The sequence below is a fragment of the Crotalus tigris genome, unplaced genomic scaffold, assembly GCF_016545835.1.
Source record: "Crotalus tigris isolate CLP2741 ecotype Arizona unplaced genomic scaffold, ASM1654583v1 scf7180000017731.4096049, whole genome shotgun sequence".
In the NCBI taxonomy this organism is placed as follows: domain Eukaryota; kingdom Metazoa; phylum Chordata; class Lepidosauria; order Squamata; family Viperidae; genus Crotalus; species Crotalus tigris.
This window is the reverse complement of record NW_024096599.1, coordinates 3,014,730-3,028,985: the sequence shown is the minus strand read 5'-3', so window position 1 is coordinate 3,028,985 and position 14,256 is coordinate 3,014,730. Positions and strand designations below refer to the sequence as shown.

General features: G+C 40.7%; 1 protein-coding gene across 3 annotated transcripts in view; it reads left to right on the top strand.

Moving 5' to 3' along the window:
• The first annotated feature begins 5,406 nt into the window (after positions 1-5,406).
• Positions 5,407-14,256, top strand: part of SPIRE1 (spire type actin nucleation factor 1) — a 52,715-nt gene continuing 43,865 nt past the window's right edge. Inside the window, exon 1 of one of the 3 annotated variants that reach the window (XM_039339262.1) lies at positions 5,407-6,293. In XM_039339262.1, coding sequence (XP_039195196.1) covers positions 5,963-6,293 — 331 coding nt within the window. In that variant the 5' untranslated portion in view covers positions 5,407-5,962. The remainder of the gene's footprint in view (positions 6,294-14,256) is intronic. The other 2 variants (XM_039339263.1, XM_039339264.1) reach the window with 2 other exon arrangements.

The following is a 14,256-nucleotide window of genomic DNA, read 5'->3' as shown; positions in this document are numbered from 1 at the left end:
TCGCCCCAGTTTCTCCACGGGCCTACGTGGTCCTGAGGGCCCATCCCCCTTGGGACAGAACTCACGCAACCCTGCATCCAAGTCCACTACTGCTTGGAACCAGTCTTGTAACTTGCCTGGGATGCCACGGTAGTTGCATGCTTGGCACAAGTCACAGTCCAAATCCGGCCAGAATTGGTGGACTAGTAGGCGTTCTGGCCAGGGCCACAACCTGCTGGCTACTCGCTGGAACTCCCATACATATTCAACCATGGACCGGCCCTGTTGCTTCAGTGCCATCAATTCCCGTTCTGCTCGCTGAACATGGGACACGTCCTCGAATTGAACACACAGATCTCCGGAAATAGTCCGGCATCCACCAGCTCCCTTGCATGATCACTATGCAGATCTGGCACCCAGCCCATAGCTTCACCCTGCAATACTGTGATCACCGCCACCACCATCACCCATTGGGATAGGTAAAAGCGGGCATATTGGTCCAAATGACTGATGACCTGGCTTAGAAACAATGCCAGACCGTCCAGGTTCCCATTGAATGTCACCTGCAAGGGCAGAGGACCCCAGGACATACCCTGGGGCCAAAACCCCATGGGCCATCCAGGACCTTACAGGGCATCACCAGCCTGTGGAGAGCACTGATCCCTGACACTGGCATCCCGCTGAGCCGACAACCCAGCCACTGGAACTGGACCCCTGACAGGGCCTCCGCTTGGAGCCAGAATTGACCTTCTGTCCCACGCAGCCTGCGGTTGTCCTACTGGGATGCTCTCTGATTGGGGCCTCTCACCTGTGCAATGTCATGAACATGTCTGGAATCCAATTTAAGTTTCGGGCTAGCCAATTGGAACCGGGTCTGCAATGTCTGGGTTGGCTGGGGTCCCATTCGTTGCTAGGCCACCATCTCAGGCCCAACCTCCCAACATGGCCACGCAGGGGGATCCTGGAACCCGAACTCTCCAAACCTCTCCCGCGACACATCGATTGTATGCCGCCGTGGCGCCATGGAATAACTCCCCTTCATCCTCGTCCGTTAGGTGACTCTCTCACCACTCAATCAATGGGTGGTCCAAAACATCCGGTGTGTGTGGTTGGCAGGCTGCAAGACCACACAGCTGAGCTATGCCACCACTCTCCTGAGGCTCCTCCCTCCTGCGCTATTCTGGGGACTGACCATGCATCGATTGCCAGCTCTTCTGGTCTGACCTCATGCATCTTGGGCCACACCACCAGTTGCGTGTCACTGTCCACAGCCTCCAGTACTAGTACTGCCACCCCAGCCGCAGCTGGCTCCCCCGCCTCACCTACATTCACCACTGCCTCTGTGCCCTCGGCCATTCCCTTGTACCTGTACAGAATACCGTCAAAACACACCAAGGGTAACAGGTAGAGACAGGAAGAAAGAGCACTGACTTTCTGTCAGAGGTCCTTGCCACACCCCTGGCTCCAACAGGAAACAAGACATTGAGTTCCCAGGTAGATTGGTTTATTGCGGTACACTCTGGCATGCGAGCTCAAAGCTATTGCAAACAACAAGTACGGGGGGAGGAAGGCTGTCACTGCCGCTACTGGTCCCAGCCACTGCTTCCAGACGCCACCGTCTGATGTGCCCTTGCCCCTCCTCCGTCCCGTTAGTGGCATCTGTAGAGATGTTAATATTCAATATATCTTAGAAGATATTTCATACATATAAAACCTCTAGCACAAGAAGATGAAATTAAATTATCACGTCAGTTATCAAGTCAAAAAGCTACAGGAATTAATCGAATATTTATAGAAATATGGCAAGCAACAAAAGGAAAATCAGTAAAGGTCTTATCAAGCTATGGCAGCAAATCTGGAAAACAGTGCACTAACCAACATATTGCCAAAAAAAAAGGAAATATTGCACCACAATATCAAAACCAAAGAAAATAAAAAAGAAATCAATATTGATTGCATCAATAATGTCAAGTGGTAGAATGTGCTTGGAAAAATAAGATCCTAGAATTATTCATTCTCTTCATGCAAAACCTATACATTGGTCAGGAAACCATAATACAGACAGAATATGGCAAAAAAGACTGGCTCCAGATTGGCAAAGGAGTGAAACAAGGCTTATATTTCACCTTACTTATTCAATGCCTATGCAGAATATATATTTAGGGGAGCTGGATTGGAAGAACATGGTTTTTAAAATTGGAGAAGAATCATCAATAACTGTACCATAATGGTGAAAGTGGAAATTATTTGTAAGCTCTAGTAATGAAAGTCAAGATATATAGAGAAAAATATGGGGCTATGATTAAACATAAAGAAGACAAAATTAATGACAACAGGTATAGTAACTTGCCTTACAACTGACAGTGGAGATACTGAAAGAGTGGGTAGCTTCTGCCTTTTATGATTAATTACCATTATAAAGGAACTAACAATCTCCTGGTAGAGTATAATGAGACAGCTTGCAAACGATATTCAGATATTCAGGTGCCATGATGTATCTACACCTATAAAGACCACTCTATGAAACTGAAAGTTGGACTTTTGAGAAAAAAGGATATAAAGAGTATTTATGCTTTTAAATGTTGGTATTGGAGAAGTTTCCTGAGAATATTAATAGTCAAAAAAATATAAAGCATCATCAAATAAATCAACCTGGAGTTCTCGTTCAAGGCACAAATGACCAGGCTCAAATTATACAGGTAATCCTTGATTTATAGCACTTCATTTAATGATTGTTCAAAGTTACAGTGGCTCTAAAAAAAGTGACTTATGATCATTTTTCACACTTACGACCTTTGCAGCATCCCCGTGGTCAAGTGATCAAAATTCAGATGCTCAGCAACTGATTCATATTTGCACTGTCTTGGGGTCATGTGATCCCCTTTTGCAACCTTCTGACAAGTCAATGGGGAAGCCAGATTCACTTAACAACCATATTACTAATTTAATAACTGCAGTAATTCATTTCATAACAGTAGTGAGAAGATTGTAAAATGGGGCAAAACTCACTTAACTGTTTCGCTTACCAACAGAAATTTGGGGCTCAACTGTAGTCATAAATCAAGGACTACCTGTACTTTGGATACATTATGTGAAGACAAACTCTGGAGAAATCTGTAATGCTGAAAAAAAAAGGCAAGAGGATCAGCAGCACAAAGGTAGATAAAATCAGTGGTGATACTACATCACTGGAAGATCTGGAGGAACAGGCTGTGGACAAATGTTCATAGAGAAAATCTGTGTGATCATTAACTTTGACAATATGTGGGAATAATAGGAATAGCAATAGCACTTAGACTTATATACCACTTCACAGTGCTTTATAGCCCTCTCTAAGGGGTTTACAGAGTCAGTATATTGCCCCCAACAATCTGGATCTTCATTTTACCGACCTCAGAAGGATGGAAGGCTGAGTAAATGGCTGGCAATCGGCAGTCAACAGAATTAGTCTGCAATACTGCATTCTAACCACTGCATCACCATGACTTTTATTGTTCTATCCCAGCTTATTGCTATCCTTGTTAACTGCACAAGGACAAAACCCCTGCTACGACAATAGGCTGGAGACTTGCAAACAAAAACAAAAACCCCTTTTAATATTTTTGACAAACCTGTTAAATACAACAAAACTCAAGTCCAAAAGAACACGATGAAAAACAAACGAGAAGTCACAAGAGAAGTCACAAACCAAGATTCCAAGATGCCTTTTTCAAACGGTTGCCTTCAGCAACCAGCACCACCCACACCTCCTCCCTTTATTTAGCAGTCCCAAGGTGGTGCCTCTCCTTGCCGTTTCTTCTTACTTTGGAGGTGCATCATTGACCTCTGTTGACTTACTCTTGCTAATTGACGCCGTCTGCGTGCGTCAATTAGCAAGTCCGTCAGTTGTGATTCTTCCAGCTCTGACTCATGCTCCTCACACAGCTGAGCTTCATCAGAAACACGACTGGAGGGCCCAGGCTCTGCATCCAACTGTGAGTCCTGTACTTCATCAGAGCCTCCCTCTGGCTCTGATGGCCCTTCAAATGCCTCCTCCACCTCCTCCTCAGATTCCTCCGACTCAGCTGTTGGGAGCACAGGCTGGCACGGAATCACAACATTTATAATCTTGGGAGATAGGAGGAGAATCCGCAGCCTAGGTCAGCAGTTCTCAACCTGTGGGTCGGGACCCCATTTGGGGTCGAACGACCATTTCATGGGGGTCACCAAACAATGCAGTCTAATTCTATTGGCTTTCAAAAGCCAATAGGAATTGTCCAGGCTGTCTCTGCCCTGCTGAGCCCGCCAAAAGTCCCATTCTGCAAACGGTGCTGCAAGTTGTCTGCAGCGAAAGCGAGCTGTCTGGAAGTTTCCACCCCTCCTTGCTGAGCAACTACTACTAAAAATGTAAGTAAAAGAGGACCAGGGGTGGGAGGTGGGAGGCCAGCAGGCGCAGGGAGGATTGCTGGCGCGCGTGGGCCCCGGCGGGTGCCTTACCTCCCTTGGGCTGGGCCAGCTGGTGGCCCAGCCGGTGGTCTCCCTGCGCCGTCTCTGCTGCTTTCCAGCTACGTCTCGGCCGGCGCAGGGGGCAGCACCACGCATGCGCGGCGCTCCCGGGCAGAGAAAGTCCTCGACTTACGACCGGTTGGATAGTCCTTGACTTATGACTGGTTTAGTCCTCGACTTACGATCGGTTGTTTAGTCCTCGACTTATGACCGGTCGGGGGTCGCGGCATTAAAAAGGTTGAGAACTACTGGCCTAGGTAATGATCTTCCTCCTGTCTCCCAAGGTCACTTCCACTACTGTTATCTTTAGAGTCAACACCAACATAATGGTATATCACTCAACCACATCTTGCCTATATGTAGGGCATGTACATGTTGAGGATAATGTGTCTCAATCTGTAAACTTTTCTATCTGAACTGGATAACAGGTTGAAGTAATTCATTTATGCCTAATGTTAGGGTGAAGTTCCACTTTATTGGTTTGGCTCTAGGGTAGCCTGTAGCTTAGCATATTGTGTGAAGGAAGCTAGCATAGCATAAATATTTATTAACATTCACCCATTTTTCATTCTGCATGTTTCGATTCTAGTTCTTGATAAAAATTATATAACATTCCTTGAACCAATGCAATGGGCACATCCTTACCCCTCAACAACAGAACTCCAGTCTTGATTGGCATTGTTTATCTCTGTTTCCTTATGCAACTGTTTTTATGGTAGTCATAGTGAGTGGTGTATATTCTTTATTGTTTACTCAGGCTGGTGCCATTTCAAAGGCTTTGGGCAATTGTCAGGGCCTGGCTGCGTTTAAACAAAAACACTAACCAACTACATTTGATGTGAATTGTGCCAGTAGAATTCCAGTCATTTTATGATTCAATGTCTCATACAAACCCACGAAGTTGCGTTGGAAAAGCCATAAGTAGGTATCAGAAGGCAGGACGTAACCTCGAATGCAGTACTGTACAGCAGAGCTACCATAAGCATAGGTCAGGATCGTGTGCACTTGGAGGGAAAAGAATTGCAGACTCTTCTTAATCGAGGAATGAAGTCTAAGTCTAAGCGAAGATAAGGCAGACTATCTTCTTATGGGCCGCAATACAGTACCATCTTCCCGCGCAGGATAATAGAGGGACTTCCTTTGCCCCATCTTGCTGCGCCGGTTTCCCACAGAGAGGGGGCGGCCGAGCCAGCCTAACCCAACCGGAGAGAATGGTCGGTGGCAGCGGACGCCATTGGGTTGCTATGCAGTGAATCCCGCCCTCCAAAGTCTCCGCCCTGAAAGCGGGTGACTCGGCCGGCGGTACGCAATTCTTCCCGCTGGATTTCCCCTCCCCGCGGGATTGGGCTGTCCTGCACCGCTCACGCGCTCGGCTGCGGTGGCTGCTTTGGCGGGGAAGGAGGAGTTTGGGAGAAGATGAAGGCAGCGGGCAGCAGCTGAGGCGAGGCGAGGCGCAACGGAAAGAGCAGCTCGCGGGGTTTCTTCTCCAGCAAAGGGAATGGCTTACGCCGGGGCGGCGGGAGACGAGGAACCCACGCCCGGCACCTCCAGCCGCAGAGAGGATGAGGGCTACGGCGGAGGCCAGGCGGCCGCGATGCTGCGGGAAGCCCTCTCGCTGGAAGAGATCCTCAAGCTCTACAACCAGCCCATCAACGAGGAGCAGGCGTGGGCCGTTTGCTACCAGTGCTGCGGCTCCCTCCGCGCCGGGGGTCGCCGCGGAGAGAGCTTGATCCGCCGAGTCGAGAGCCCTGCCGACATCCGCATCTGGAGAGATGGGACCGTCACTTTGAATGGAAGCGCCGCCGCCGCTCGAAGCTCGCCCAGAGCAGGTAAAGGTGGCGCAGTCTTAGCCTCAGCCGGTCCTCGCTGGAGGGAGAAGCTCCCAGCCGGGTGACTTCCCTGCTCGGCGCGTGGCCGCTATGGTGCTTTTTGCGAGGATCCGATTCCCTCCCTCTCGCCCCTTTTCCCCCATTTGCTCTCATCTCCTGTTCTTGCTGCTGGATCTGGTTAGTCAGTAGTGTATAAGGGGCAATCTCATCCTACCTTCAGCCCGCCGTCCATCAGCATTTCTTCATCCGTTTTTTTAAACTTGTTGCTGTTTTTTTAAAGGAATGTGGATTGCCTCCGTTAGTGAAATTTCCCTCCCCTCCCTTGTCTTCCCTTTTTTTCTACAGTACAAAATTGCTTCTGTTTATACAGCTTGTACTAAAACTGTTCCACTTAGCATTTCTTCTCCATCCCTCCCCCCTCGCTATAATAACACGCATCTTTTTTCACATGAAAAAAGGAAGAGTTCACCATTTTGACATCCTTCCCCCCCCCCCCAATGCTGCATTATGGCTGATATATAGGCGAACACTTTTGAGTCTGCAGGGTGGCCTGAGGAAATGATTTGTACATTTTGGAATAAAGGACCTAAACATTGTGCAATTGCAATGTTATTTTCATTACCACAATATGGATGACTATAGTTGATTTCAATAGACAGCCTGTATCTCTGTATGTTTACCAGCATTGCTTTGGCTTTTTGTTTAAGCTAGACTTTTCTTTGCTCTTACTTGATGAAAGCCTGGAAAAGAAAGCGATGCAAAGCTGCCCATATAGGTCAGCATGATGGTGGGGGAGGGCACTGCAAAGCAAAACAAAGAGAGCAGCTGTCAGAGTCCCGGCATGCTGTTAGCAGAGGTTTTAATGACTACTAGCTCTCTATCTCTGTGTGTGTATGTATTACATCCAGGCAAATCAGGTTGCCTAATAATTTGAATATAATTCTATGAATATAGCAGAATCTACATCCTGATCTTATAATGTGCAGTATTTCATATGGAAGAAATTTATCTTCATATTCTAATGTGTATAAATCAGTATTATATATTGAAACTAGAATATGGAAAGCAAGCTGAGAATGAACACAGGAAATAAAATATGACTTGTTAAATTCCTCTATCAAGAGTGTACTTATGGACAATATGCCAGACAGGTTCAGTAATTATGTATAATTTGCTCTTCATGTATGTGAGTAATAAAATGCCATATTTATTTAGTTGTGCTTGGGTTAGCATCTGACTATAGTAGTCATTATAAACATACTTTTAAAAGTCATGTCAACATCCTAAACTAATGCCAACTCAACATAAGATCATTCTGTCAATAAACAGATTATGCCTGGTTTTTTGTCAATCAGACACCAAATAAGAAATGTGACATGCTATGTATCATAAAGATCCTAATTTTAAAATGGACAATTAGTGAACACAACAGAGCAAGAACTAATAAGACTTCAAATTGGGGGTAACTGAATTTGATATATGGATTTTATGATCTATTTTATGGAGAATAATAGGAGAATTTACTATAGTTAATATCTGTAAAATTGGCCCCTCATAATCATCTTAAAATGAATTAATGAATTCTTAAATTCTAAAACGCATGTTACATGAACATTCTTATATTAACAGGCTGGAGAACATACTAACTCTACATCACAAGCACAGTAATTGTATTTATGATGCATTTCCATGACTGGGATCAGGGCACAGAGTTTTCAGCTGAGGGGTAGTTCCTTCTATTCAGGTTTTTATACCAATGCAGTGAATAACAAAAAGAAGAATTCCTCTTAGGACTGGTTTATAATACTTGAAATAGTAACTATATTCCTTGTGTCTTCTTTCTTTTGGGTATTATATTACTAACTTCCATATTAGAATATCTTTATTAGGCTAACTAAGATTTAAAAAAAACATGGAAACTCTGGAGATCTCCATAACAAATAGGGCAAAAAAAAGTCTGAAGGTGTGCAAGTGATTATTTTTTCATCAACAGACTCCTAAAATTAAATATGGAAGAACACTGCAGGCATTCTAATTAGGCTGAGTTTATGTTATGAGTTTCAATTTATAGCCAGTATTTCTGTAAAGATCAAAGAAAATTTCCCTTTTTAAAAAAAATGTAACAATGTGGAATGTTTATGGTTGCATTTAACAGAGCATGTTGTTTATATTCTTGTTAATACTTTCAAAACATGTCAGTGTTACGAAGGGAGCTAAACAGATTTTTGACAATCCCCAGTAAATTGATTCGGTAATATTATCTATTTTAAAGTTGTACTTACAAAGCATTCTAATATATAAAATTTATAACGAGACACTGTAACATCAAATATATTATGCTCTGTATCAGTTAGAAAGATTGCCAGACTTTGATAAATTAGACACACATTACAAGTAGTCCTCGACATACAACAGTTCATTTAGTGACCGTTCAAAATTACAACAGCACTGGAAAAAGTGACTTTTGGCTGACTGATTCATATTTATGAGGGTTGCAGTATTCCCAGGTCATGTGATCATACTTTACAGCAAAATTTATATGGAACCAGATTCGCTTAACAGCTATGTTACTAATTTAACAACTGCAATGATTCACTTATCAGTTGTGGCAAGAAAGGTAATAAAATGGGACAAAACTCACTTAACAACTGTCTTGCTTAGCAAGAAAAATTTTGGACTCAATTGTGGTTATAAGTCAAGGACTACTTGTATTTCATTTATATAATTTATTCAGCATTTTAATTTAGAAAGGTTTAAAAATTTCTGCGATCATCACAGAAAGATCTCAACATTCCTATACTATTATTAATCCAGATCCATCAAAATGAAATTTAAGCCACGGGTTGTTTAGTGGATTATTAAATAACCCATAATTGGTTGAGATATTATTGTTTACAAATGGGCAGTTCACATAACATACATAATCAGACAAAAGATACTACAAATGGGTTAACTTAGTCTTAAAATTTTCTAAACTAAAATAAATATTTTATAAATAATTTCTTTAAAATAAAAATGTAGCAATTGGTAATGAAACCATGTGGTAGTGAAAAATAAACTTATAAAGAATGTTAACAGATAAATAACGGTAGTAAGTTTTAAATTACCATGTGAGTACAATTATTTTTGAGGTTGAATATAAAGGCTTTGGAATAAACATGGAATTGCTCTCATAGCAATGTCTGTATTGGTTCTTTTTCTTAATCTAAAAAAAGGGAAGAAAATACAAATATTTGTCTTCATTTATATTGATGAAAGGAATGTTGTGAATCAAATGCTTCAATCTTTTCTTTGAAGATTATATATGTCATAACATTCCACCAAAAAGTTAAGTGAATGAAGTAAAGTTTGCTGGGTTAAAGAAATTCAAATACTTCAAATAAAGCAAGTCATGTCATCTTACAAACTTCAAGAGAAAGAAAATTGCTAGGAAATTTGAATTTCTGGGATATTCATTCTTTTGAGAAGATGGTATTAATATAAAACACATAGCAAATAAATCTCACTTTAGTATAACCATTCTGCTTGGGGTATTTGCCTTTCCGGCTGCCTTTTAGAGAAGGAATTCCACTATCCTGTCCTATCTTTCATGTCTCTGTAAGCAAGTCATTAGAATGTGCTGAGTTGAAAGAAAAAAATTTACTTGAGGAAAATGAAGTTCATATCTTTTTTGCATCATATCTTTTTGCATCATTCCCCCAGGTGAAGAATGTTGAAAGAAAAATTAGGGAAATTGAAAAACAAGAGGTATAAAATGTTTTTAAAATATAAGCTGTACACATATAGTTTTATAGAGTTTTTGCAATAGTATTAGGGGCAAGCTTGGAGATTGGGGTTGGGGGGGGGGAATTGATTTTTCATTTTGTTCCCTTGACAGTTTATGAACTCTTAGAAGAGAATATGATTGACTGTCTAGGATCAACAAAGTAGCATATATTAGGAAGTAAGAATTCAGAGTCACATTTTCTTGCAAATCCAGTTTCTTTTAATATACTATAAAGCCCAAACTTCTACATGTTCCATTTTCTCTCATTAAAATATTGCTGTCCAGGCTATAAGCAGAGAACTTGTATAACACGAAAGATGCACTGCAGTAAACTGCCTGAAGAACAAATTACTGTAGTCCAGTAATTTCAGGATTAGTCTTTTTTTAAATCACCGTTTTGCATTAAATGCTAAAGGTGTTTTTTTAAAATAAAATACCTGATGTAAAGCTGCAGCATCTCAAATAAATGAATAAATGCATCTGTATTCATACAATATGCTAATTTATGATTATAAGTTCAGTTCCATGGGATTGCATAATTCATTGAACCATAAATTTATAATAGTCCTTGGATTCACACTGCACAGATTAGTGATCACATTTTAGCATAGTGTGTGGTGTGAATACAGCCTTCAGCCTGACTCTTATCCATCATTGCTAAATGAGATAATCATTCAATTTATAAAGTATAGTATAACTGGAACAGGGCACCAACTTGGGATAATTGCCATAATGTTTAATATATATGACTGTTCTGACTTAATTTTACTGATTAGTAGTTCTGAAAATAAACTCCCCCACCCCTCCATTTTTTCTTTATGGGGAAATTTATATTTATCTTTGGCATAGTCTGTCCCTTTTTCTTAAAATTCCTATTTCTTGTTTTTAGTACAATATATAAGAACATGAAAACTGACAGTTTTAAATGTAGTCGGCACACTAGATTGCAGTCTGAGACAGTATAAATCCTCATTAATGAGATGTGGCCAGTGGTGGGATTCAGCTGGTTCGCACCACTTCGGCAGAACCGGTAGCTAATTTTTTGTTGCCCAAGCCCAGAATGGACTTCCGGAAGCGGCATTCACACAGAGAACCAGTTGTTCACATATTTGAATCCCAACACTGGATGTGGCCTTGGTCACGTACAGAATTAGTTTACCCCAATTGCTTCCTCTCCTTCTGAATCATGCAGCTAGCAATGCGGCCCCACAAGATCATAAACTTTAAAAATTATGTGATTTATATATATGAACTATATTACATATTTTATATGCAACCCAAGACAATTCCTCTTCACTCAATGCAGCTCAGACAATCAAAAGAGTGAACACCACAGTTTACAAGTTTTCTGTTTTCTGTATTACTTCTGCAGTAATATGTAAAAATGTCTAAGAATTTGTACTGATATTTTATTATTGTTTACTGTGCTGTATTAAGTCCTAGGTGTTTATTTCTCTGTATGTATTAAAAATTGTTTAATGTAAGCCTTCACTCATTCTCACAGAGGTAGACATTTTCTTTAGAATCTTCTTGTGAACTTTAAAAATAATTTGAAACCTCTCCAGTATGTTCTTGGTCCTGGAGATTCTGATAGAGAATTCTTCATTTGTAGCAAAGCAATGCTACACCATGGAGTATCTGAAATCTATTTGTTTTGGATTTCCCTTTTTTAATTACATCACCAATTGTTTTCAGGCAATGTAATTTTAAGTCACTAAGCCAGAAACCAGGACACTATGAGTTCCAGTTCTTACGCATGAAATTTGGCTGGGTGACTTTGGGCCAATTATATTCTCTGTGTCCAACCCATTTTACAAAGTCATTGTCTTAAGGAAAAGAGGAAGGGGAAAGAGGATTGTTTATGTTCATCATCTTGAGTTATTTATAAAGTAATAACGGTAGGATAAACTAGCTAAAAAACAGATATTACCAAAAAAGCATCCCAGGATATATTTCTTTCAACACTGAAGTTAGGAGATGAAGAGAAGATAAGAGATGACAGCAGAAACTACCAATTTGCTATCCCAAAATGGGAAACTTCCTTCTGAAAGAGGAAATTGGAATCCTCAGCCTTCCGCCTTGTGGTTCTCAGTATACAGATCAGATCTATTTATATTTTAAAGAGCTGTCAAAGTTGTATTTGATGCAATGTCTGCTAGGTAAAATTACAGGTAGTTCTCAACTTATAACCATGCGTTCAATGACCATTCGAAATTAGGACAGAATTGAAAGAATGATGGTTACAACCAACCCTCAGAGGCCTGGCTATCCAAGCACCCCACGGACATCTGATTACGATCTGGGTGCTTGACAGCTGCCTTAGCCAACCCTCCCAACCCTTGCCATTTCTCCCATGCACCCTTACTCACCCCCTTGAACTTTTGTTTACCTTCCCCAAGCCTAGATGCATCTCCCTTGCATCCTCACACACCTGCTTCAACTCTTCCTCACCTGGCAGCAACCACTTACCTACCTCCCCATCTGCTTGCAAGCTATTTGATACTTGCAACATCCTGCCAGTTTCCCCACTGACTTGGTTGAGTATAGTTTGAGGAATACCTACATTCTGAACCTATCTGTGGATACTGTATATATCACAATTGAATTGGGAAGAGGTGTTCTTCTATAAAAATTTCCATGCTCTTTTATTTCTACATCCTTCCCTATTTGACATAAAGAAGACCTTGGAAATAATGGAGAATCTGATTTTGTTCTACCATTGTTCCACATTGAGGATTATTAAGTATTACGCTGATCTTAGGAATTAACTGTTTAAATAATGACAGTGCAGTCTCTAAACTTACTGTGATAAAATAGCAAACATTTTAACTTTTGAGGCCTTATAATCTATGTAATTTCAGTAAGCTTCAGTAAGCTTTGAGTTCAGTTGATTTTATTGAGTGGTATTTTGATTACTGAAGTTTATTATTTTATTGCTTTTTATGTTTATTTCTGTAGTTGTCTGCCACAGAGTCACTTGGGATTGGGGCAGAATATAAATACAGATGCACACATATATAATATATATTATTTTATGTAAATAGTACATTTTGTATGATATTTACATTTATGAGTAAAGATAAAAAAAGTTCTGGTTATTTCTTGGATCTGATTTGATATCACATGAAGCAGAGTTTGTTCAGTCATGAATATAAATCACAATTGACTGAGTTTGTAGGGCTGAGTAATCCATAAATCACAAATTGTAAACCACATACAACAAAGGAAAAGACAAATCACATTATTGCTTATGCAGACACATTCTTTATTAATATTTTCTAAATGTGTAAACAGGATGTCAAAAAAGAAAAATATAGAAACAATTGATTTTTTTCCCCCTACAATGGTATATAAAAATAAAGAACAACTTAGAAATGAAAACATGTTGGTTGCATGGGGCAATTTTTGGATTAATTAAAAAGTATTAACAATAAGTGGACTCAATAATTTAGAGTAACTAATTGGGGAACTAATTCAGTTAAATATTAGTTTCTTTCCCCAAGAAAATCCTGTTCAACTGATTGTGGCCAGAAGAAAAGGCAAAGGAAGGTGAAGGAACTTCCCTCTCTAAAATCCATCCCATGGAGCATTCATTCTCTTTCTCCGTGTCAGGAGAGGTGATTTCTCTGTGCTTCTCTGTAAACAGGAGGGGGTGGAGCAGAAGTTTCTGGGAAAGTGCCCATTCCTGTTCTAAAGAGAACCGCTTGGAAACAACTTGGAAAAAGGCTCTTTTCTTTGAGTCTGACAAAAGGCCATCTGCGAATAGCAGAGTCTTATTACTTTCTTGAGAGATAATGTAATTCCATAAGACCCCAATTTTACCTCTTCCCCTTTCTTATGTAGACCTTTTGTTTTTATTAATTGAATAGGAAATATATGGAATCGCACATGAAATAATGTGAGAGTCATTTGGTCATGTGGTTAAGGCACTAGGCTAGAGACAGGAGACTGTGGCTTCTAGTCCTGCCTTAAGCACAAAAGCCGTGTGGGTGACTTTGAGCCAGTCATCTACCTCACAGAGTTGTTGTTGTGAGTAAAATAGGAGGAGTGTTCTGGACTGCGGTAAACCTGACTAGAGCATGTATCTGTATGTTAGAATATCTGGCATTTATTGGGTTAAGTACTGTCTCCCTAAGAGATGGCTTATGGGTAATGTAGTTTTACTTTCTTGAGAGATAACGTAATCCCATAAAACCC